Consider the following 26,078-nt stretch of genomic DNA (forward strand, 5'->3'; position numbering starts at 1 on the left):
CGGGCACATCCAATTTGTACCCGGTAACCCGGATACCTACATATAGACAAGGCACATAGACGCCATTTAACGTCATCCTATTTCCGTATCCGGCCGGTCATGTCTCATTCTCCCTTCATCGGAGATTCAGATGTTTGAGTGGCTGAACGCCATGTACTCAGTCTCCCCCCTTTTTCATCGACTCTCTACAACTTGGGCGAAAATTACTACTGTTAAAGATACGCGGCATCTTAATCCTACATCGTCTTCTTGCGAAGATGTCCTGTGAATCTAAACAGACTCCGTGGCGAAAACTAAGATTATCAAGGTGAATCTTGCATAAATCTTTGCTCTTCGCTACTATGCCTTGCCAAGACCAGCACCCGGCGCCACGCCGCGGGCTGGGTAGAACTGTGGTAACACCGGAGGCTATTATATTCGTATTGACGTCTATGATTGGTCTAACACCGGCACAAGAGATATTGTACCTCTTCGTGGCGCATACATGCCATATTTGGTTTGGTGCTGTGTTAACGACGGCCCGATAGTAGGGCTCACGAAGGTTGTTTTACATTCACCTTTACTTCTCACATGGAATCTTTGCCGTAGAAGTCGAGGCTTTGAATGAAGCTCACCTATTGCCATGTCATTACCTTACAGCACGCTGGAGGTTTGCGGTGCCGAGAACTATGGACCGCCTGGCGATGGCTATGGCAACACAAATAAAGAGGTGGTTAATCACCCGGACAGTATAACCCCCCAAGTGGCTCCTTTCGAGGTTGAGGGGGCTGCTGGTTATTTTCCTGAAGTTGTCAATCACCAGAAGGAAGAGCATCCCAGCGCTACGACTACGCCAGCCAAGATCTGTGGTCTACCAAAACGTACATTTTATATTATTCTCACCATCGGAATACTTGTGGTAATCGGTGCCATTGCGGGAGGAGTCGCAGGGGGCGTATCACGCAAAAACTACTCTACTAAACACTCGGATGACTCGAACTCAAACGATCCGCGACCGGTTCCTAGTAATGGTACAGACACAGATGGTAACCCGTCGCAAAGCCATAATACCAATGTTCTCGATATATCGAAGCTGGCGTCGTCGAATATGACGGGGACCGACGGCAACACGTACCGGACAGTCTTCTTTCAGGACACGTATAACTCTATCATCGCACGGAGGTGGGATTCGCAGAATAAGACCTGGGAAACGATCAATATCACAAAAATTATGGATGGTCATGCGACGCCGCTAAATCCGATAGCTGGTACACCTCTGGCGAGTACATCGTGCGATTATAACGGCAAGGATCAAGTGCATGTCTGGTTCATAACTCCCGCCAACTATATAAGTACCCTCATGCTAAGACACGCCAAAACATCGCCAAACGGCTGGGGATACGATCTAAGTGGTAGTGGTACCGTAGAAACACTTCATGGTTCTCAGCTCGCTGCCGCGTGGCAGCGTTGTTGGTCTGATAACTGCCCGAACGACTGGGGTAATTGGGCCGTGGCTTACCAGACCCCTGGAGGTGATATAAATATCGCCAATTCGACCGACTGGCAAACCCCGACCATGGCGGTCCAGGCGAGATCTGTCGCGGAGAATTCTAGCTTGGCTCTGATCCCCCAACTGGACGCACACGACAAGATAGAGATTGTTCGGTTGAATCTAGTGTCGGAGGCTCTCCACTCAGCAGAAGCTGGCATCATGCAACAGACTATATATGTCGAGACTTGGGTTCCCGGTAAGTTTTTCCTCGAAGGCGACTTTGCCACTCATCATATGTCTGGGGATGTTGTCCAGTTGCTAACTCGGAACAAGATTTAGACTTGATCGACAACATACCAACACCCGAACCGAGCCTACAGTTCGCTATCACGCTCCTAAATGATTTCAGTCTGCCGATGTTTCTCGCGTTGCTCCCCAACGGTACTGTTTCGGGTATGTGGTGGACGGGCACCCACTTCGAGTCTATACCGAGCTTCAATTTCAACGGGGGCCCATCGTCGGTGAACTTCACCGCGATCTCAGCGACCGAGGAGGCGATGTTCTACGGCATATCTAACGACGAGGTCTTGCAGTATGAGCCAGATCCCGAGGATCTATTCAGTTTCAAATATGTTGGAAGGGTTTATCCGTGAATGTTGCTTGCGTAACAGATGGAAGACTGTTTGACGTCTATTATATTATACCCCTTTATGTGTTTTAAGCAGTGTACGACGCCGATAGAACTACGTTGGTTAGCTCTTAATTAATCTATGCTCGTAACGAAATAAAGATCCGCTCAGGATCAGCGTTGTTTTAAATCAAGGAAAAAAGTGTCTCAACAGCCCGAAGTCTTCGTATTGTAGTAAAGAAAAAGCACGTATTTATTATAGCTTAACTAAGTCACTTTACACCACTTGACTTTAGAAGCAAGGGAGCATACATAAACTAGCATTGGAAAGGGATAAATAGCAAGCAGATTTATGAGAAAGCCAATTGTATTCCTTAGCGATTAATATCTGATGTCCATCATGGCCTGTCTGATGGCTGGTGTAGGGTATACTAGTACCTATATAGGCAACTCGTTAACTCTAAACTCTTAAGCATGATTGGAGTTAAGTACGATTAGAGGAGGGGACCTTTAGTTCCGGAAATAACGAATTAATGTCTATGATAATGACTTGGGTATTTTTCATCTTTTACGTCTTATTGCGATTATTATAGAAACATGAATGAGCGATCTTTAGATAGGGCTGGTCTTGACCATTCACGGCCCCTGTCACTGTCACGAGAGGGGGGACCTATGTAATAGTCGGATTTCTTACCAGTCAAAAACTGCAGATCGTACTCCACGCTGTTGGCTAAGCATTTGCCCAGCGCTCGCCGCGAGGCGCAATGGACGTAGGGATGACGCCGATTTGAGTAATCCGGTTTTATTACTACATGATTATAACTAGTATTTGATAGAATACTAGAACATACAAACTCAAGTTAACTATATAGATTTTCATAAACTAGGCGTTATTAACAGTTGACTTTAATCTGTCAATTTGTCTCACCACTCTCAACTTACCACTTTTTCACATTTACGCTTCAATATGGCAGAGGAAGACAAAAAGCCAAAGAGAGAATGGGTAGAGGAAGAGGAAGAGGGTGCTCTCTTCCCCTCGGCAGGGGAAAGTCCTCTCTTCGAAGGCCCCGATATACTCCCCCCGCACGAAATCCAGGCTTTGAAAGAGGCGGAGAAGGTAGAAGCAATCGTGCAAGACGACACGCTCGACGAGCCGGCCAAAATAGACGCCATCGCCAAGGTACGGAATTGGTTCATCGGCCCTACCGAAACTATCGACGCTTTTCTTGCCGGTGATATCGATACAGAGACAGCTGTAACTAAGTTGGCTGCGCCTATCGAGAAGGCGTATTCGACGGCAGATTATGGTAGGGCGTACTATTATGCGGAGATGACGGCGCGGAGTCAAAGGTCGATTGATAGCTCGGAGAAGGCGCTTGAGTTGGTAAGTTGCTTTGGATGCTTCCTTACGTTATCCTGGGTACCTAGTAGTTAAGTAGAGACTTGGGAGAAGAAGACCATAAAAGGGGAAACAGTCGAGGAAATACATACATACCTACATACTAACCTTCCCCTCTCCCAGTGGGGTCCCGAAGAAGACTGGCCCGAACCCTCCCTCCCCGCCAACGAAACCGAAACCGACACCGACACCGACACCGACACCTTCAACACAGAAGGACACCTTTGGTCCCTCTGGTACGGGATCCTGCACGCAGCCAAGCGCATCCCCTGGACCGACACCGTCGAGCAAGAGCGGCTGCTCGCGCTCGTCCAAGCCCTCAAACAGCGGCCCGATCCATCCCCACCCTCGCCAATGACCATCCCCCTAAAGCGGAACTGGATCTGGGAAACCGACACGCTCTGGAGCACGCTCAGCATGCTAGGCCCCAGCGCGCGCGAGGCCTGGAACGACTGCTGCGGCTGCGGCGCGGGTTGGACAGTCCCCGAGCAACACGCGTGGACGAACGTGAACGCGTTCGTCGCGCGCCTAGTCGCCAGCGGCGCGAGCGGCGCTCTAGCCGTCTACGGCGACTGGGCGGTCGGCGAAGCAGTGGAGAACAGGCCGCGGGAAGAAGGGCCGCCGGCGCGCACGCAGATGACGGTCAGGATCACAGTCGCGTGCGTGTGGCTGCAGATCGCGGGGCGGTACATGTGGAATCTGCGCTCGGACGAGGGGGTGTCGCCGGACTTGAGGGTCGCGGATCTGGGGGCGCGCGAGAACAAGTTGCCGTGGTACGGGCGCAAGAAGGGCGCGGAGCTGGCTAGGCGGTGCTCGGTCAGGTGGGATTTCTGGCGCAGACGGCTCGAGCAGGAGGCGGAGAATGGGGAGTTGGGGGAGGAGGTGAGGGAGTTGGCGAGGGGGTCGGCGGAGATTATTGGGAAGTTTTTTGAGGGTTATTGAGGTTGTTCTCAATGATTGGGTTGGGTGGTAATGTTGGGGTTGGATAGGTGGTATGTATGTATATTGCTTGGGACTTCATGAGATACCCTCCTTTCCTGCCGTGCCTTGGGTACCTAGGGCGGTGTTTTTAGTTTATTAGGTATTTATAACTACCTACTTACCTACCTAAGGTACGATAAGTTAATTCGAAGAATTACATTTCGTGTAAGTCTCATCATGGTGAGGTTATCGAAATATATTGCGAAGGTATTCAGGGCCATCGAAGTTGTATAAGTGAAATACTGAATAGTGGCTCGGTGGGTAGGTTTTACATAAACAGGTCCTTAGAAGCTCGGGAATAAACACTAAGTACAGAGACTAGTTAGTAAATATTAACTAGGAGTTTAAAACCTTGAGTGGTTTGCCTAAATTAATGGTCAAAATCAAATTGATTAAATGTTTATTCACTTACACAACTAACGGGGACAGGGATCATTTTACGTTCTGGATCTATGGCCGTACCGGATGTGGCTACTACCGGACCGCTTGACAAGATTTACAGCGGAGGTTAGGGATACACTAACACGTAAACCACCTAATGTAGGAAAAAGAAGCCGTCATGTTTCTACCTATCAGTGATACTATTTTAAATCGACAGAAATTAGTATTATCAAAAGACTACGTAAAAGATGTCATCGTTACACGCTACTACATATCTTCTAAAGTATATTTACCTATTCTCATAAACGAGCCCCTATAAAGGGATGATTGAATCATCGAGATATTTCACAACTATTAAAATGAATATACAAGGTAAACAAATATACCAACTATTCAAGCAGCGTCGATCATTGCTGTAAATATCCAAGTCATAGTAAAGACGCTATATCTTCCGCCAAGCCAATGGCAGCAAAAGTTATTTTCCTTGCCTGAATCAACAGCTGATGAAATTGATCGATGGACAAATAACGATGGCGTTCTTGTTATATGAATGTCTTAGCCCGTCTATTCAGCCCATGGTACCTAGTGTCCGCTCGCTCCCACTTAACCTAGGTACCTTTTTATCAGTTTTCAACTTTTTTCGGTTCCCGGATGAATACAACAGCCCTCCCCGCCTAAAAAAGATTTCCGATAGCCACCCTGTTTGGTTTCCGCTGGCTTCAGATATAACGTAACGCTAGATCTCGCTAGCTACAGAGCCGCTTTCTTGGCGTACGCATCCTGACCAGCAATTAACCTAGGCAGTTCCGTGGATACCTATACCAAGAAAGATACCACTTTCTCTTGCTTCTTTTGCCGTCATCACATATACAATACCGACCTCTATCTACCTATAAGGTAATCTAATACCAAGGTAGGTTAGGTACGTTACCCGGGTATCTGATCCGCCGCGGGATTTATAGCCAACAAGGGGGGGTGGGTGATTTCTCGGGTTCCCAACCTACCGGGACGCACCAAGTACCTGGGTAACCTGGCACTGCTTTACATGGTATTCTATTTATTGCATCGTATATTTATAACCGTCCTTTATGAATTGAATGCCTTATTGTACTACCAACCTGTCTCAATATTTACCTTGGGTTTCCTAGCTTTACGAATGTTTACCTCGCTAAGCCGGAGCATTCAAGTCAAGTCACGTCTCGCCTCTTGACTCGTCAGTAAGACTATCTAGGTATTCTGTCGTCATGTTTGAATATTTATTTGGTACCGCTATGTTAGCTCTCATCGCTGTGGACTCTATCAGAGGAGGTGACGATAGACCTTTTTTTTTTTCAGCTCCCCACACCAAACCTCTGGGTCTGCCAGCGTAGAGGTTGGAGGCTTGGAACTAATCCCTTTTCCTCATCCCTCTTAAGCCTTTTCGGCTCGTCAGAATGCCGCCGATTAGTTTATCATTTTAGCGCAGCCAAAGCGTAAGCCAAAATCGGCAGACGGGCCTGTCGATCAGGATGCATGAGCTGCTAGTTTCACAACGCCACCATTTACAATTGGTCGACTTTGTTCTCTCATGCATGTCTTGATCAGGTTTTGTTTTTGCTCTTGTTTACTGGTAGTCCTGCAAGGTCTAGTTCATATCACATACCTAGATGGCACCCCCCGTAATGATATCATCAAGCGAAATTTCGATGTACGACATAACATCCCCTGGGAAATTTCGTGGCGTTTCTTGCGAATGTGCTATTGGAAGTTCCCCGATACGACCCTGCCAGTAGAATATGCAGAACAATATAAACAGGCCGTCTGTCCCGGTTGGGACGGATCAACAAGAGAACCTCGAGAATCTGCCAAAGTCGTCTCTTCATTCCTCAAGACTTCTTACCTGTCAACTTTCACCATGGCGATCCGATCTCTTCTCCAGCTGTGCCTTTTGAGCCCTCTCGTTTCTGTTGTTACTGCGAAGCCTATCATAGGAAAGAGAGGTTCTTTCGCTGACACTCAGAAGCTCTCCGACCCGAGCTATGGCCCAGTTCCTGGTCAGAGTACAATCTTCAGCACGTACTATGGCGTCGAGGCACCTTTCCCTGGAAACTTGAGAGATGCCGTCCTGCCGACTAAGGCCGGCCCGCCTGGTGAGGATGATGTAGTCTGGCAGAACTTGCTCTCTGCCGAATGGGTCATCTTCGACTTCTACCAGCAAGCTGTTGAAGCCTTCAACGAGACGGCATTTATCAAGGCTGGCATGCCCAACACTACATATAAGCGTATCCAAGAGATCCGGAATAACGAAGCCGGCCATCTACGCATCTTCCAGAACCAAATCTCCGCCACGTCGGTAAAGCCCGGCGCGTGCGAGCATCAATTCCCCTTCTACGATGCTACCTCTTTCCTAGCTCTCGTCACCGTCCTCGAGGTCTCTAGCATGGCTTTCTTAACTGGACTGGTGCGGGATGCTAAGCTCCCCTCGTCGCAGGCTGCTATGCTTTCTATCGCCGAAACCGAGGCGCGCCACGAAGTCTGGAGTTTGATCGAGATCTGGAAGACTAACCCCTTCGGCGGCCCCTCTGATACCGTATTCCCCTACGCCAACCAGATCCTCGACACTACCAACGTCTTCATCGTGCCCGGCAGCTGCCCCCCGGAGAACCCCCTATACCCCTCGCCGCGCCAAGATCTGCCCGCTCTCAGCGCTGCCAAAAACACCAAGTCGCTGACGCCCGGCTCCAACATCGGGCTCAACTTCACCGACCCGACTAACCAGCCCAAGTTCGACAGCGACAAGGAGTACTACGCCGTCTTCTTCCACGGCCTTGCCAACATCAGCGTGCCCATCGACACGTCATGCTGGCCCGAGAAAGAGATCCGCGTCACTATTCCTAAGGAATTCGAGACTAAGGGCGTCATCGTTACCGTAATCGCCGATGCTCCCGGTGCTCCTACTAAGGAGAACGTCGTCGCTGGGCCGGGTATCGTCCTCGAACAACCCACGGCACTTGCTACGAAGCTTTTGTAAATGATATATACGACATAGTTGTACGAGAGGTATATATTATAATAGTATATGAATTGGATAGTCGGCTTTGACAATATATACAGGCGGGATGGGTTTAAATAATAGTTTAGAGCTACATTTTTAGTAATGTCAATGTTTAATCACCTTGTGTAAATGCCATAACTACCTCCTATTCTCATACAATCGTGACGTGACGTTTGAATCACAGGCACAACATACATTAGACTGGCGAATAATTAAATATTAAACTCTGGTGCTTTTTTGTTTGTCAGATGTGACGGTAACCGATTATATCCTACTCCCCAAATCAAATCAACCATCCTCTTCTCTGCTCGCATCCCTATACTAGGTCCTCTGGCGTTCATTCTCTAGTAGCCAGATAAGCCCCCAAACGTAACTATACCCGTCTCTAAGTCCAAACCCGATCCCTATCTCAAGGCCCGGGTATCAAACACTTTCGCAGCGATTAGGACTCCGTGACACTGCAGCCGGCACCTTCTCCTATGAAGCCAAATCATGTTAGTATATCTATTATCCAGGGAGCGAGGGGACCGGCGTATGTATGCGTAAGTATATATATAGGGGCTATGGCTATAGAGCATAGGGAAGAGAAAAGACCCAAGCTTACCGCACCAGATCTGCCACAGCTGATCGCAGATCTTCTTGTCGGGGCCACTCTTGTCGCCGCAGTTCAGGGCGGCGGTGTCCTTGTAGCACTGGTTGTAAAGCTGCTGGGCCGCGTTGTTCGGGCAGTCGACGTGGACTTCGTCGAACATGGCGCCGGGAGTAGGCGTGGCTCCGGCAGGAGGTGCGAGGATGGGAGTGGCCGTGATGGCGAGGGGGAGGAGAGCTAGGAGGGAAAATTGAGAGAACATCTTGGGTGTATTGAGAGGTGGTTGGCTGGTAGAGTGGTAGAGTGGTAACTAGTAGTTGGTAAACTGATGCGGGCAGTCCGTGATAGTAGAGTAGAGTAATCAGAAGAGGCGCCAGATAACTGTAATCTACGTAGACTTCAAAAGTAAATAAACTCGAGGGGAACATATGTTTATATGGATATGTAGATGTCTGTCCTCTCCCATATGTCCGGCCCGTGCCATCGTCATAGCTACCATACAATCCATCATTTCCTTATAGGGACCACGAAAAGCTTTCAAGCTGAAAACCCCCAAAACACCCACCCGACGAACAACAGCACGTGTTACGGGAGGACGTCGCGCTGGCTGGGTTCTTTCGTATTCACTCGGTGACGATAATGGCAAGAGAGTAGCTGTCAAGGTGTACGATGACAACGCCTACAACCACAACTCGCCAGAATAGGCCTATGACAACTGTCACCAGGTAGCTCATATGCCCTCTTTGGTTCTCAGCAGCGACGATGACGACATCTAGACGGAGGCAAGACCAGGCCTAACACAGATGCTACGAGTAAAATGTACAGATCATGATCTCAGCTATATATAGTATTGGTCCTATATGCACCCAGAAACGATTTAGAGGATATCGCAACGTCGCACTCCAATTGCTTGTTCCCCAGGCTCGTACAACTGGGTTTGATTTCGCTCTTAACCGTGTTCCAATTTAGTAACACGGGTAGTCAGCTCTTCGCTTGTCAAACTCTGTGATCGCAATGCACAGGGCGGAAATAATCGCCTTATTCTCCTTTTAGATGTCTGCAAATATAACGATACCTAAGGTACCTTACATTTTAATAAATTGATTAGAAAGCTTCTTGAAATCATGCGCACCTTTTCCTCTTGTGCCGAATTCTGGCGGATTTTCGCGTCGACGAGTGCAACCCCTATTATAGAACAGCACGCATTTACTATTTCGCCAGCGACGCCGGTAAAGCATCACAACTCTATCACACATATACCGTCGGCGAGTTCGATAAATGAGAAAAAGATACCTAGTTTCCTTTTAAATATACCAAAAAGAAGAAAAAAAGACAATTCCCCCCCCATATCTTCTACCGAAAGACGACAGGCTGACTTAATAATTATACCAGCATCATACCCCTTCAATGCGCCCGAATGACGAAAAAAAAAAGATTGATTCGGCCACCTAGGGAATCGAACCCCAGGGCCTAGCGATACTCCATAAGGATAGTATAAGGATATTGCATAAGTATGCAGTAGCAGTTCTTAGGAGTGGCGGAGAAATATCGCTAGACCGTACCAACGCGGCCATTGTCCATTTGCTTAACACCCCTTCTGCTACTTTGACTTATAAGGTCTAATTCCGGGTCGGGTGTAGAGCGTGGCTTGGTAGAAGGCTCTCGTAGTCGTGGCTGTTGAACTGTGTTGAGGATACGTGTTATTGCTGGCTCTCGGACTGGTGGAAAAGTTAAAGGGGTTGGTGGTTAATGAAAAAGGGGGCTGTGCTGGTGGAGTAGTCTCTTTGAACTGTGAGTATATCTTGTCGTTTACCTGGTATCTATTAGAGAGTGCTTGAGGGTAGTATTAGATGTGTATAGGACTTTGGGAAGGAGGAGTTAGTGTAGAGGTGAGCATATCTATGATATAGATAGACTGCTGCATCTTACTTTGAAGTGGACGTAATTATATATATACTTAGGTAACTATTAAGTTCAGTATATCTTACTTGAATTTCTAATGTCGCGTGGACGAAATGTCCTATATCAACGCTCACAAATGACAAGGACGAGACGTATACGATAGAGGTAGCAATTATAATCGTTTAGATTTTAACTCATAACCAACGGCGATCAACGACAGGAAGTTGAAATATAGCTTAGCTGCTTCTTTCTAAAACCCAGTATACTTCTACTATACCGTTTACCATACTGCTCGGAAAGAGGCTGGTGGTCTCTTATGGATACATCGGTAGTAGTAAGTTATGGCTATCTAATTCATGTATGAACAATTCACTCGTAGTTTATGTGTGCCTTTTTAATTGCTTCTGGAGTGTATCTACATCGATGCCTCATGGAACTCACCCATATCTCTTGCCTCAACGTTGGGGCTAAAATGACTAACATGTTCGTTAGGCGAAAAGGGGCCTATAAGAAGTGGATCAAACTGTACGATTTAATGCCCATCTATTCAATTCAATAAAACAAATTACGGTTGTATCTACCTATCTACCTACCTATATAGAAGGAGCAGGTCAACAATATAAAGTTTCGAGGATTCCAGACAAAGACAATAGTCTAGGTTAACAAGTCACCACAACGAACCCGCAATAGCCCGGGCCCGGAGTACCCGCCCAACGGACCGCTCCCGCATCGCGTGACCCGGACACCCCCCCAAACCACATCTCTACCTACCTCTTACCCACACAATAGCGTACAACTAGATCGATCCTGCAATCTCGTCCCCATAACCACGTGCCCGAAAATCCCCAGCAGATCGCTTATCCTCCGGTAGAAGCCAAGGCCGGCGCGACGAGGGCATCTGAAACACGGCCAGGGGAGAGAGGCGAAACGGGCAGGGTTCGCGATATCCACCGTCTGTGCGCGGTATGTACGCAGTAACGACGACGACGACGACATCGCATCGCATCGCATTTCTGCGCCTCAAGTTTCAGATCGTACCTTGCGTCCTCGTGCTGAGAGGGTCTTATCACGTCGTATTACGTCTTTTTCTTTTTCTCTTGTTCGCGATGACGTGACGTGACCCGACGGGATGGGATAACGACTTTGCTTTGCTTCGGCGCTGCATGAGATACCTACGACTGGGCTCTGACACCGGGATCCGCGCGGGGCGTGTGGATTACGGTCTATGCAGGCATATCGGAAGACGCGGCCTCTTTCACTTCGTAGCTCGGCTTTTGAAGGAGTGAATAAACACGTTAAAGTGCCCAGTCAGCTACGGGAGCTAAACACTATGAGTAGTAGGTAACTAATGTATTAGCTTGAACCGTATATGCACTCACTATATCTAAGCGCCTCAACCATCCGATTCCTCGTCCGAACCAACGAACGACAGCACTTAGATAGAACAGAGAGCGGCGCGAAGGTTGGAACAAAGCTGCGTTTCGACGGGCGACACCGCAGAACCCTCCCCCTCTATTACGACTTTGCTCAAAGCTCGATCTCGACCCGTGAGAGGGGGAGGGGCGTTTTCAGGTACGCCGTTATCAAGAATTTAAGCTTCTGGGCGCTGCTCGTTTGATATGCCTCGGGACCTGTTTCATCCAGGGGCAAGCCACGCGCCCGTCCAGCTGCTCGGGGCGCGATGCTTGGTCGACTTCGACATGCATTCATTGTATGTACGGAGTACGTACATAGGTACAATTAAACAATAGGTCCCTGGTCTTTTCTCCGATATCGATGTCTTCAATATCGGACGGTTTCCTCCATAGCTTAATGCGCCTTATACTATATATCATCTACACTATACATACATACATATATACGTGCTGTGCTATAATATATATGTGAGATAGATATATATGCGATGCGCGACACGCAATTGGTCCGGGTGTTTAAGATCTTAGAGGGTTCTGGTTTCTGGGCGAACGAATGGTTGGCGGTTGGCGGTTGATCGCCCAGCCGGGTTTAGTTTAGGGTCTTGCATATGTATCTGCTATGCTATGTATGCTCTATTAGTGGTACGTGAGTAAGAAAGGCCGGCAAACTAGACCCCAAATTCTACAAGTCTTTTATGCAGGTGCCGTGGGCGTCTAAGCTCTTTTTAGAGTCGCGATTCGCTTGTGCGAGATGGGGGCAACCGCTGCGTTGGGGTTGGGTTGCATGATACATAAATTTACGATGTATGTATTGTGTTCTTATATCTGTGGATGCATATAAATCGTAATAGGAGAATTCTACCTTGCCCCTTGCTGTTGGCTTTTTTTTTTTTTTTTTTTTTTGCTGTCGTGTCATGTTCATGCATAGGTAGTTACATGTATAAAGTACGAAGTACGGCAGTAATAGTAGCATATATCTAAGGTTATACGTGTATGTATGCAGTAGCGCTGTGCGACTTGAAAGTTTGCTGTTAACAACTAAGTACCCGTTATTTCCCTGTGCCATCTAGCCGGTCGACCAAGCCCATCATCTTCTAGATTACATACCTACGTGCGCCTAAGGATTAGGTAGTAAATTGCGAGTAAAATACAGATGCAGTTGGGTATATGTATATCCTCAACGCCTTAACGTTCTATATCTGCGGCGATTCATTCATACGTCTCGATTATATCCGCACCTGAGAATAACGTACATGGATTGAACCCCCCCTCCTCTTATATGGTATATACATACAAAAGTCGCGATGCGCGCATTCGTCAAATTAGCGGTGACCTTTCCTTATAGCCCCCCCACCAGCTCCGCCATACCATACCATACCACATATATACATACAGCGAACATCAAGGTGGGCGCGCATTGGCGGTCGCCGGTTCTGGATTGGCGGGATGGGGTCACGCAGCATTAATATATTATAGTTTGGACGAGATTTTCCGCAAAACTCTCGGTGACCACATTCCGAAGGTGGCGCATTGCCCATCGGGGCGGTAAAAAAAAAAAAACTCGCTTACACGGATCTTGATTTCTTTTTTTTTTTTAAAAAGGGGGAAAGGAGAGATAGAGATGCATAGGTAGGTACGGTACGGTACACACACATACATAGAGTTAAAGTTAGGTTATGTATTACATACACGGCAGCTTGCAGTTCGCAGCTTGCATGTCTAGCAGGGCGTTGGTGATATGATAGTGACGGTTGGCAAGCTGTGATACTTCTCCCGTATCCGTTAGACCTGCTAAAAAAAAGAATAAAAAATAAAAGTCTGATGTCAATACCTCGTATGCGCATTTCTCAAGGCTTCTAAAGGGAGGTTGGTGAACTACTACTATGACGAGCGATATGCTTGATACTAGTGCAAGTTCAGACATATGAGTTGGCTGGGGTGTGGTGGAGGAGAATTATGATTGGTTTGCTGCATTTTCTTAGTCTTGTTCCTTGCAGGTTATAAGCCAGTCTATACGTGTAAGTCTTGCTCGTAACGACGATGGTGTCAACTCCTTAGACCGCCCGCTATCGGCAAAAAAGAATTTAAAAAAATATTCTCGAGGGAGCCAAGACAGCGATGCGCTTTACGATATGACAGTTGCGATTGGAGATGCGGTAAGGCCGAGTGTGAAACTTGATGTGCTGAAAACTAAGATATGGGCTGTATCGTTAATGTTTCGTTTCGCCAATCACAGACCAGGGACTCTTGTTATACTGAAACATTTATCGGGCTTAGGCTAACTTCAGACGAAACTGATAGAAACTAGCAATAAAATCCCCCATGTTACGGCGGACCATTATGACATTAGTGCCAAAATCAAGAAAATAGGTTAAATCTATCCAAAAAAGGCTAGTATGTAAAGTGTACAGTATACTATGCGGGGTATATACAAAATTCTTATATTATTTAATAACCTTTTGAATATTTTTTTTAAAAATTTAAAGAAAATATTATTATTTTAATTAAAGTATAAAAAAAATTATTAAATTAATTATATAATTGTTTTAAATTATTTCGTAAAAATAATATGTTATATATATATAATAATAATTATATATAATATAATTACATATATAAGATTTTAAAGTGGTTATAAAAGGTATTACGTACCGTATAAAACTTATTAAATATTAATATAACACGTTATACGATACGTTAATTAAAAGATATATACATATAACTTATATCATTATTTTTACATTAATTAAAGTTATATAATAATATTAATTATATTTTTTAAAATGATATATTAGTAAAGTTATTTAAATACGTATAAGTATTATTAAATTTAAGTATTTTAAAGTTAAAGTAAAAGCCATATTTGATTGGTTATTTAACTTTTAATTAATTTTATAACCTTTTTAATAACACTATTAATTTTAGGTTAAATCACATGCAATTTAAATTATAATTTTTGTCTTTTTTTAATCAAAATATTAATAATTTTTGAAAAATATTTAAATAAATATTCGTAAAGTTATTATGGTATAAGGTTAAAAGGGGTATTAAATGTATATACAGCGTATATTAATTGAGCTTATACTGTATTTTTGCCTTACTATTACCTTATTAGATATAGTGCCACCTATTTTCTTGATTTTGGCATTAATGTCATAATGGTCCACCGTATATGTTGCAAGATAAGCCATAAACACTGTCGCACACACCGAAGTCAAGGAAGAAAATACATTCAAGGTGAAATCAAAATGAGTTGTGACGTGATATAATTCATCTAAGAGCCTTTTTAAGCGCTATAGCAGCGTCAAATAGACTCATGTAATCCTCCCATTAGCTTATTGCTACTAACTTTTCCCTTACACTGTGGCCGTTACTCATTAACAGGCATATCCCAAGGTATCAATTAACACTCTCCCATGAACGTTTGTCAAACTCAATGCACCTATAACTTGCAGTAGTGATGATGCGCCTCCAAACCTAACTCCATGTTGCCTCTGTAGCGCCTCCTAGCTGTATGCCCCGAGATTAATGAAATTAATAAGAAATTATAACAGTAAAGAGCGTGAGCTTTTACGGCTTAACAAGCCGTAAACTCCGCCGCCGATTCATATTGAGACCGCTTAATATGCCCCTCTTTAATGTTGTTGGGCTTGGGCTCATAGGCTGTGTCGATGGCGGTAGTTTAGTAAGTAATCGTGGGTTTGATTCCCTCCGCGCCGACATCATGATGTCGTTGTAAGTCACGGGGGTCTGAGGCCGTGCGGGGGCAGCAGATACTGTCTCGGATCTGCGAACCTGCTGCGGTTCCTCGCCGGCTGTGCGTAACGTATTTAATGTGAGTTGAAGATCAGTAGTTGAGCTTGATATAGATCTCAAACTAAGGATACTATCTCTAGAGGCGGCGTCCTTAAGATTTGGACGGCTACGCTTCCTTACTAGATTCATCGATCTTTGAAGACGATGGAATGGAGTCTTAGCTCGAGGGATAACGTCAGTAGGTGCCGGTCCCTTCGATGCTGATTCAAGCTTGTAGTTATTGGTAGCAAAGGGGTCCTGGTTGAGGAAGGAAGGACTCTCCCTAGGTATATCCATGGTGGATGCGAAGCTAGTTTTTCGTAACGGACCTGGTCGACCTTCAAACGAGCTTGTGCGGATAGAAGGAGAGGAGGATCTTGTTCGAGGTCTTCGGATAGGTGATACCGATCTTCGACCGCTTGACAAGTCCACTACGAAAGGCTTTCCGATATATATTACCGAGACGGCCCTAGCTGTGTCCTCCTGACTCTTACGTCGCGCTGGAGACTTCTCGGATTCGTCGCTGTTAGAATCATACTCGTAGTCGGAGAAGTCGTCTGCAGACGAAGAAGCATCCTCTTCGGAAGAAAGGTAAGCATCGTGCGGGTCGGTGATCGGTTCGGTCGAGATACGCTGTAGAGTATTCAAGAGTCTTGATGTCCTGAGTGCGCTCTTCTCTGGTAACTTAGGGGTGGCAATAGTAACCTCCCGAGCATCCAAAACCGTAGCCTCTTCGATCATACACGTATCGTCCATATCGGCGAACACGTCGGCCAGGTCCTCTTCGCAGGTCGAATATGATGCAAAGCTATTTCTGGACTGTTCACGGGATTCCTTAGATATCCTAGAAGCCACTGACTTCCGAACCTCATCCAAACCACTCGATGGGTGTGGTTGTTCTACAGACATAGTAGTGGTGGTCATATTGTTAAGATATGGGATATGGGTCCGCCGGCGGTGAAGCGCTTAGGCGTCGATATAGTATAGTAATATAAGTGAGTTAAAGGTGGAACTGAACCTGTCGATCCGTAAAGAATGTAAGCTGAGGCCAGCTCTTTTTCTTAAAAGGCAGTTATGGAAAGTGCATCGTGGGGTTCGAATGAACTGTGGACATGAAGATATTTCATAAGAAAAGAAGTTGGGCAGTGGGTGGCATACATATTATTCCCATGAACTGCGTTTTCCGTGTAGGTATGTACATGGATATAAGTGAAGGGTGGGGGGAACGTAGCTACGTACCTTATAGACAGGGGGACATGGGACAGGGGGGTACAATGTGTTCCCCTGAACCTGGAAACCTGGAACACTGGAACATAAGTCTTAGCGGGTGTTGTAACTCTCAGGACTTCAGACCCTGGACAAGGTTGAGGGGTGTCACGAATGGGTAGGTGCGTAACTAGAACTAGCTAGTTCATCCTTCTCTCATCAAGAAGAAACCAGTTCTAAGTGAAAGTGTGCAGAGGATGTAACTAATACAGTAATATCGAGAAGAATACGATAGACAATAAAGAGATGGTCCTAAATAAGAATATTGAAGGGCTCGATTCGAGGAGATAAATCACTTGGCGGACCATCCCGACTCTTCTCTACATCTTAGTGGTCCAATGTGTGCTGTTTCAAAGTGAATATGGGAATTAAGGTAGCGGCGGGTGCTTCGAATAAGGTATTAGCGGCCGTTGAACACTTACATGACTTGATGAATATTATAGATGTGAGTTGCACAAGTCGACGATGTTAGGTCTCGTTCGTTTCGTACAGACGATGGTTAAGATAATGTTGCACGCGATATATAAAATTGAATAAAAAATAAAAATCTATCGAAATGGATCAAATCTACGTTAGCAAACTTGGGGGGAGAACTGGTTATGAAATAATAATCGGAGGGCTGGGCCGAAAAGCAATCGGACAACCGATGCTATGTATAGCCACCGTACGCTTTCTTCAATAAATGTATGCTATTTTGTCCGTGCATCTACCAACATTTTACCTAACTTATATGATATATGATCAGCTTCGCCTGCTTTTAAAACCGTGATACCATGATGCCATAATGTCATCCTATGTCTACCTATGTAGATAGGTACTTATTAAACATATTTATGCCTTTTACTCGGTGTGAGGACTTGAATAAACATTCGAGAGGACAGCGGACAGACCAGCATTGTGGAGTTCTGCCAACGGGATCTGTAAAAATACTTCCATTCAAGGACATGATCGCCTAAGGGTCCAGTGATTAGGATTGGGTTGGTCAGGTTATTCGAGGTAAAAAAACTCCATTATTTCGTATGCACCAAGTACATACAATAGAGTCGGTGATAGATAGGATTGGGTCTACGGGAGATTCGTTCATCGATAATCCTTCATGACGATAAACTTACAAGCCCGTCAGCCAAACTTTTGAGGTGATTGTCACTCGACATAGGTAAGTAAGTTACTCGAGGTTCTGTGGCGCAAAGATGCATAGAGGTAGACAAGGCTCATACGCGTAGCACTACCTAAGGCTGACTTGTGTTAAAAAGATGAACATTATGCGAACCTACCTAAAGTATGTACCTAGCATATTGGATCGAGACCCTTGAAGCTGATCACCGATTTAACGGAGTTAATCTTTGCGACATTTTTAAATAGTATAAACTTGATATGTAAAATCATGCAGTTATTATGTATTACATCGTGCGATATAATTCTAGAATTCAGGCTTTCAATGCATTAAGTACATAGAATTAGTGATCTATTCGACTAACTTGGAGCCGTTAGAACCCGCAAGACCCCTAGACCCCAATGGTACTAGCCACTGCGGCCGGTTATGTACGACGTGTACTGCGTCTACGAATGTACAACATGTCTAAGTCGCCTGTCATAGCCCGCCGGGACTCGGGAGACCCGTTCTTTTATTATCCGTACCATTTCTTCCTTACCTTACATTACCATACATAGATCAATAGCAATTAAGAACGCCTCAATTTTAATAGTACCATAGTAGTGGCTGTTTGCATACAACATCATTCATCGCGAGTGGATAGTCGTCTTCAAAATTATCTCTTCACCGAGCACCCAAATCTACAGTATTGTATTGTACAGCAGTGATCTACATTACCGCCGACTATCGCCGAGACTTTTACGACGATTTATCCTCTAATACGGCAGGTACATAGCGGAACACTTCTCCAAACTACACGCTGCCATCTCCTTTCACGACAGGGTTAGCAAGGGAGAAATGATTTTATTCGGCTTTTTTTCGTAGTTGACCTTCCCGCTCAGCAAACCGACTCAATTAGTTCGATATGTAAGTTTTCAGGAGAAGGGAGATCGAGATGTTTGAACCGTCATGTGAGAAACGAAAGAGGGAGACGCCGACTCCGAATCTGCCAACCATATCTTGAGGATGCAACCCGCATCAGACAGGTTGCAACGCTGATGGCCGTCGTACTTGAGTGATTGGTCTATCGTTAAAACTCGGCCGCTTGGGTAGCATTGAGGTTATACAGGGCCTAGCCACTTAGACTGCTAGCCTTTTCGACGGGTTCACAACACCCTTTCACGTCATGTTTAGCGTCAGGCTTTACTCGCAAATCATACTCATGCATCTCGTCGGTTGTCCATCAGATAGGCTCTATCATAAAAGTCAGGCAAATCTTCCGATGTTTTGCGCTCCCTCCTAATCTATTGCGAGAGTTATGATTATCCTATCGTTAAGTGCGGGGAGATGATCTCGACAACCTTTACAGGAGCATTCGTCGTCAGCCATCATCCGTCATGTATTATGCATCCTTCTATACAATGCGATCGAATCCTTTACCCCCGGACCTACTCGAAGCTACTGGATCGAGTTGACAGACTACGATCTGAGTTCGAAATGTTTAATCGTACTTACAAAAGGACTTTTAGTTTACTATATCGAATAATGGACCGAATAGTATATTACCCCTTAAATTCATGAAACGGTGTAACCCGAATTCACTACGAGTAGAGGCAACGATGTGCTTCGTTCCGACACGTTTCCGATTACGGATGGTTAGTGACAAAACAGCTCTTGACATTCAAACTGCTTCATGAGTACCTGCGTATAATTCATCAAACATTCAATGTATTAAAGGCCCTATGACATATCACTTACTCTGCCGAGGGCCCGGTTCCAAAAACTCGCTCTTCGCCAAATAATAGCCTGAATCTTGCATCTGCTTGAGCGCATATGTTGTCTCGCTCGCGCATCATCTTCCGTTTGAGCGGGAGACATTATCGGAACCTGCTTTCGACTATTTCGCCACAATATCCTCCCTTAAAACATATGCATTCATCCATGGTAGTTAATCCTCTGGTAAGGTTTCCCCGTACCCAGAATTACTGGTTTCTAAGAATACATCCCATGAAATTCAAGTCTTATTGTAATTCTACTAGTACATCAAAGTACGTACTTCCAGATGCGATCCACGTTTCGACGGTTATGGCGTCACACTTCACTAATCCATGTCCAAAACAACCAATAACGTCGAGAAGAAACGTCGCTCTCTTGCCTATTTTGGTTAAGCTGGATTTAGGCTAGCATTGATCTCCACAACCTTAATCCTGATCGCGTTTCTAAAAATGCATCCCACGAATTCTAACGTGACAAGCTTCTATAGTACCTTCACTCTTTTTCATCAACTATACCATAGAACGTCAACTAATTTTCAACCAACCACCACAGAAAAAATTCAAGATGATGATCCAATAAGACTAATCCTTTATAGCTCGATATCCTTGATTCAAGCTCTGTAGATCTTACGGATCTAGCTTAAGCTTACCATCTAAAGCAGGTTAGCATCTTTAAGACACATCTCCAGCCACCTAATCAATGGGAAATGACATCGACGTTTGTCACGACGCCTCAAAAACTACGTTTGCAAGACAGCTTTTCCTGTTGTCTTATCGGTTGCCCCGGATGCTTGCATAAGGGGTTTTGTCCCGGTCAACTTGCGAACTGAATGCTAAATGAGGTTACTGGCAGTTGATTTATGAACTAGAAACGCCCCCTGCGCGTGTCCCGGCAGCCTGATAGACGATTTCGGCCGAGCCTAAGATGCAACTATCGTCTTAAAATATCACCTCAGAGTAGCACATGGCATTTGTTCCCTTGCATACCGAAAGTCTAACTTCTATTTGCCATGATAGAGTTATAGTCCGGTGCCAAGTTGAGCTACTTGGCTTTGTCAGCTTCCTCCTAGAAAACTCACGTTCTGATTTGAGGCGCAACTTCGCTTTCAAAGATCTAAGGTGTAAGCGAACAGCACTCTGTATTCAGTCCTAATCATGGCCCATGAGCTGCTTACTACATTGTACGAATGGGGCCAGCATCTGCCGTGTCAGAATAGGGTACCCGAAATCGTCGCGGGAGCCGTATATGTGCCCTAATCGGGACGTACTATGGTCAGGAGGCGTCTGCTTAATCCCCGAGTTCGCCCAGCTCTCAGCCGCAGTCGATCCCTAGAGTTGAAACGGAGGCCACCGGTGATTGGCGAGCAGACGCGTCCAAGTTCCTAGACAGGACTCATTACATACAAGACGACCACTAGGTCAAATATGTCTCCAGCAAGACAGCAATCTAACATTATTATAGTGAGATGAGTAAGTTCGGACTTGTTCAAGTGATGATTATGTAGGTAGGGAGAGGCCTATGGGGTCGGAATAGGAAGCCAAGAGGCGCATTTTACATGAGGATAGGCCAACTAGCTAGGCCGTGTTACTCACAAGACGACAGCCAATATCACGACAACTATTGAGCTTTCGATGTCTTCTATCTACTTTCGTTTATTGCGCAAGCTTGCCAAATCGGTCATCGAACTACTAACAAACTGCATCTCAGGCTTATCGGTTTGGGGCGCATCGAACTTCTCCCTGTCGCTTCCAGAAATAGAATCACTACCATGTTTTCTACCCCTTACCGGTTGTTTCTACGCTAAGAGTAGAAGTTTGAATTGCCATGTGCATCTTGCCGTCGCAAGTGAAAGTTTGGTTAAGACACCCTTCTCAGAGTTAGGCGTTCGCAATAACAAACGGCTACGCCTCATCCTTCCGGTATCTTATTTGCGGAGGCTAAGGATAATTCATTCCAGATGAAAAAAATTTCAAGTTCTTAAAGTACAATTATAAGCGATCCCATTCGGGTATCTATGAAACATCGCGAACCCGTATCTTGGTTCCGGGGAATCCTCCCAGTTGTTTCGCAGCTACCGACCTGCCGTAACGGTCAACAGCCACTATATACATGAATCGTAAGCCACGCAATGGGGAATTGTATTTAATATCTACGAAGCCCTTGGGAAATTATTCAGGACCTCGACTTACGTTCTCGTCCCCTTCTTTTCCCCTTCTCTGTCCATATTGAGCCCCGTGGCTGTTGAGCCTCAGTTTCTACAATTAGAACATACGTTTTTTTTCCAGCTGCCCAAATGCGAAGTTCAACCCCTTACCCAGGGCTAGCGGCTCGTCGCACGTCTCCTCCTAAGCTATTTCTGTGCATCCTCACAAGCTTTTATCTTCCGAAATAGGCACTATGTAGATCTCGTTGCCTAGATTGTTCATTCAAAGATGAAGCCTATTTAGGCAGTCTACCGTAGAATACCTAATGTTGGATCGCGAGGGACGGGACGGTAAGAAGCTAATATTAAGTAAAAATAGCTCCCACGAGGAGCAGGTAGTTTAGCGATTCGAAACATCGTCTATGATTAGGTAGCTTCGTAGTAAGGGACACTTATTATCGTACTGGAGCTTATACTAACAATCGACTAGCCATTGACTAGCAATTGAAGCCGCTAACAAGCGACCCCATACCTACCACATTATCATAGGCTAGACAATAGTTAATATATAAGCCCCAATTTGCAGTTAAACTTCAACATCCGCCAATAGGAGGATAGATACGGAGCACCATCTCCCTATAGATAAGCCAAGTTCGGCGAATCTAACAGTCAGGTCGGCAACGACCGGCATACCACTACGGGGCGTGTAACTCAGTGGTAGAGTGCTCGCTTTGCATGCGAGAAGCCCAGGGTTCGACTCCCTGCTCGTCCATCTTTTTGACATATTCGGATTGTGAATGGAAAACAGATAAACATTTTCCTTGTCTTTTTTTTTTTTTTTTTTTTTTAGCCTGGGTACCTAGGTACCTAACCTATTTAATCCAGCATATCGCGATCTTTGGTTCTAGGAGATTTAGGTTAGGTAGGTAGGTACTTCGGGTAGATGAGGTAGTACTACCTTCGCTCTTTGTCGCGAAGAAGACTATTGCTAGGTAGTTGGCTCTTGAATACGAGAAACATCGCTTCCTGGGTAGTTGGAGATGATTCAGCTATAGTATTGTCGATGCGGAGGCTTGTTTTATCCTGAGGCTTGTGGGGGGTTAATTAAGCCTGAGACATGGTAGGCGTAGCCACTGTTAACTATTACCGAGTCTGAGAACTAGACTCCTTGTATTGTAGCGCGCAAATCTAGGTACTCTAGACTTCCCCTTAGTTCGTGCGTTCCGAAGAAAGTTAGGTTGAGTAGGGTTCTGGTGGATGAGTTGATGATATCCTAAGGGACTCGAGGATGGGACGAGGGGTAGTAAGTAGACTAAGAGAGCTGACCATATAATCTTTAGTAAAAAATATTATTACTTGTGAGTTACTAGATCAATCAAGCTGCATAAGTCTAGAGTTGAGTTAAGCTAATAGACAACGTAATGTACAGATAGGAAGAGACCCTTTCGTGATGATGCTTCAGTATGACCAGACAGGGAATTAACACAGCTTCTCCTTCATCGGGACTCAGTGGTGTACTGGAATTCATCCTCGGAGAATACCCAATATGCCCGCCTTCCTCTCTTCTCGCACCATGTCAGTATTCTGATGAGACATCTGGGGAAAAAGGAGGACACTTTCGGTACCCAGTGATAACCGTGGGCTCCCATGACTTAGTTAGAGTTTCTTGCCGAATATTCAAGTTGTTTCTATGTCTTCTAGCTCGACCTCATGATACACCGGACATCTTTACATATTGCAATCTTTCCTAATACTAAAGCCTATAGCGAAGTCCTCCCCTTTCTCCCTTTCTTCTTCCAAATTCTCGCATCTCCAGAACAAATCTTCTTAGTTCAAGCATATGCATTAGACATATTATCGTGGCGCTCTTAAGAGAGTATATAGGAGCTTATTTTGATCTGGATTCATAAAGGTTAAGTTACCAAAGCTGGGTTCTATACGCTCGCAGAGGCGACAATTCTAAAGCCCCTATCTTCAATCCAAATTTAAGTGTCCTACGACCGCCCCCTTTCTGGAAAAAGGCTAACGTCAATACCTCTACCGACTCACAATATACCATGAACATCTATTAGCGTAGTTGGTCAGCCTACCCAAACCTACAAGTAAAAAGTCATAAAGCACCGTTCATCGCAACTCGGTCTTTGTTACTATAAAAGCAGAGTTACCAACACCAAGCCCAACACAACACCCTCCTTATCAGCCAATCAACATACTCTTCCAACGACGAACTATAACAACAACACCTTGTTCTACCAAGCATAATTACAATCACCTATAAATCCCGCTATCCTTACCGCTCATATGAGACCTCAACCACCATCACCATCCACCAGCCTTATCAAGCTTAAAATCTTCAATCTGACCTAGGTATCTGTTCTTAACACTCACCAAAATGGACGACATCAAATTTCCCGATAGCGTAATGTTAGCCCTGTTAACATTGCTAGTCCTGCCAGTACTAGCATCTCTGGCGATATACATGACATGGCTGCTTCTAGTGATCATGGTCGCCGTGCTGATATACGGCCTCTGTCGCCGAAACGACGTCGCAATTGCGTATAACCAATTACGTCTTAAGTGATAGCTTCTGGTACCATTGTAGATAATGCTAGTATCTAGCTTTTACTACCTACAGTAAGACTAAAATTTCGCCATAGGGTCTACGTATGCTGCTATGTTTAATTGCGTTAGTTGATGAACGGAATCAGTATTGATAGGACTAGTTATGTTTGATTATTAGAATGTTTACTTGCTACAACATATGTTTATCGTTTCTGTAATTAGAATTGTTAATAGTTTGCTATAAAATAAAAGACTTTCTCTCACTAAATCTTAGGCTGTCCGTCTCATTTCTATCTTAGTATATAGGTTCCGAAGAATGTATCCGAATCAACCCGTCCTAGAATATGCATATTCAACATTTATCACGATTAGAATAAGTTTATTAGACTCAAAGTGAAGAGTAGGAACTACGTCCTTGTTGTTCTTGACATCTAGTTCGTCAAGCTTAGCTACCTCACATATCATCAAGGAAGCGTATCCTCTTGCCTTTGGTTTCGTAGATACTCTACTAACGAGCGCCATTTCCCCTATAGTATTTTCATCCAGTGAGTTTTGGTTGAGGTTTCTTTTATAGGATTACAGTCTTAGATAAGGATGTATTTCCCTGACCCCGTAGTAGCGCTGATGATAGCTATGATAAATACATCCTAGCAGCTATTCTTCCACTCGTCGACTAACCGTCTGTTAAATACGCTCAATATATTACAGTCCGTAGGAGGTATTAAACAACTGTTTTAGCGGCTATGGTAAACCTCTGTGAGGCTTACTGGGAAGGAGGCAACGACACGATGCGCTGTATCAAGGTCATTGTATAAGTGAGGGTATTGTATGGGTATGGTTGTAGTATATTGTATGCTTAGAGCAAGTAAGTACTAACTATCTATCTAGTGAGTGTATAATGAGGTAGCTTGGATAGCCCTATCTACCCTGTAATGACCAATATTCTTCATCGTCTTTCCGCCGTAATGCTTCGTTCTCAATCCATTACATTCAGCATAATCGTCCCGAAATCATCGCATTAGGTAGTTTATGTAACAATGCTCTCATTGCTAGAAGTTCATCATTGATGATGGTGATGATGAAAACGTTAACGTCTATTGGCTGCTATGAGCTAGGTAGCTACAGCTGCGCATCTATAGCGCTTTTAGACGTCTAGAATACCACCTCCTTAAAGAAAGACAGAGCTAGAGTTTCGCTTGACATGAGAGATCCTCTACTTCCTGCCTATAGCATCCTCAACCCCTACCTGCCTACAGCATTACTCTACCTGGTTAGCGCCGGCGCCAGGTAGCCAACTTTGACCAGGGGAAAACGCGCCGAACACGCTTTCTTATAACGGAGATAGAATCACCCCCAGCGCTCAGCAGTGCCCAAGGAAAAACCTGAGTCGGTCCATTTTGGTTTGACCACAGTGGAAGTTCATCCTTGTCATCGCCTAACTCTCTTTCTGATAGCCATTTGACATATCCATTGTCTAGTCCAACATACTCTACGAGGTATGTATTGTCTTGATTCTCAATGACACGTCTTTCGTGGGTTTCCAAAGTTACTTCGCCTGGGTATGTAGTTGTCTTCCAAATGCAACTGGGTCTGCATAATCTAATATCTTCTCTTGAAACTGTTAAAGATTTATCCATTGGTGG

At 45.0% G+C, this 26,078-nt stretch overlaps 4 protein-coding genes across 4 annotated transcripts; 3 read left to right on the plus strand and 1 right to left on the minus strand.

The window, feature by feature from the left end:
• Nucleotides 1-622: 622 nt before the first annotated feature.
• On the plus strand, nucleotides 623-2,124 carry GL218_06628 (uncharacterized protein; the record flags this gene model as incomplete). Its single annotated transcript, XM_033583352.1, has 2 exons — nucleotides 623-1,727; nucleotides 1,805-2,124. 2 exons carry the CDS (start codon nucleotides 623-625, stop codon nucleotides 2,122-2,124), a joined length of 1,425 nt encoding a protein of 474 aa, XP_033433346.1.
• A 942-nt stretch (nucleotides 2,125-3,066) lies between these two features.
• On the plus strand, nucleotides 3,067-4,440 carry GL218_06629 (uncharacterized protein; the record flags this gene model as incomplete). The annotated part of the gene is made up of 2 exons (XM_033583353.1): nucleotides 3,067-3,483; nucleotides 3,622-4,440. The coding sequence occupies 2 exons, from the start codon at nucleotides 3,067-3,069 to the stop codon at nucleotides 4,438-4,440; spliced, it is 1,236 nt and encodes a 411-aa protein (XP_033433571.1).
• Nucleotides 4,441-6,754: 2,314 nt separating this feature from the next.
• Nucleotides 6,755-7,870, plus strand: GL218_06630 (putative stress response protein rds1p-like protein; the record flags this gene model as incomplete). Its single annotated transcript, XM_033583354.1, has 1 exon — nucleotides 6,755-7,870. The coding sequence occupies one exon, from the start codon at nucleotides 6,755-6,757 to the stop codon at nucleotides 7,868-7,870; it is 1,116 nt and encodes a 371-aa protein (XP_033433553.1).
• A 7,500-nt stretch (nucleotides 7,871-15,370) lies between these two features.
• Nucleotides 15,371-16,519, minus strand: GL218_06631 (uncharacterized protein; the record flags this gene model as incomplete). Its single annotated transcript, XM_033583355.1, has 1 exon — nucleotides 15,371-16,519. One exon carries the CDS (start codon nucleotides 16,517-16,519, stop codon nucleotides 15,371-15,373), a length of 1,149 nt encoding a protein of 382 aa, XP_033433552.1.
• Nucleotides 16,520-26,078: the final 9,559 nt, after the last annotated feature.

Source organism: Daldinia childiae, assembly GCF_008694065.1.
Source record: "Daldinia childiae strain JS-1345 chromosome Unknown Scaffold7, whole genome shotgun sequence".
Taxonomy (NCBI): Eukaryota; Fungi; Ascomycota; class Sordariomycetes; order Xylariales; family Hypoxylaceae; genus Daldinia; species Daldinia childiae.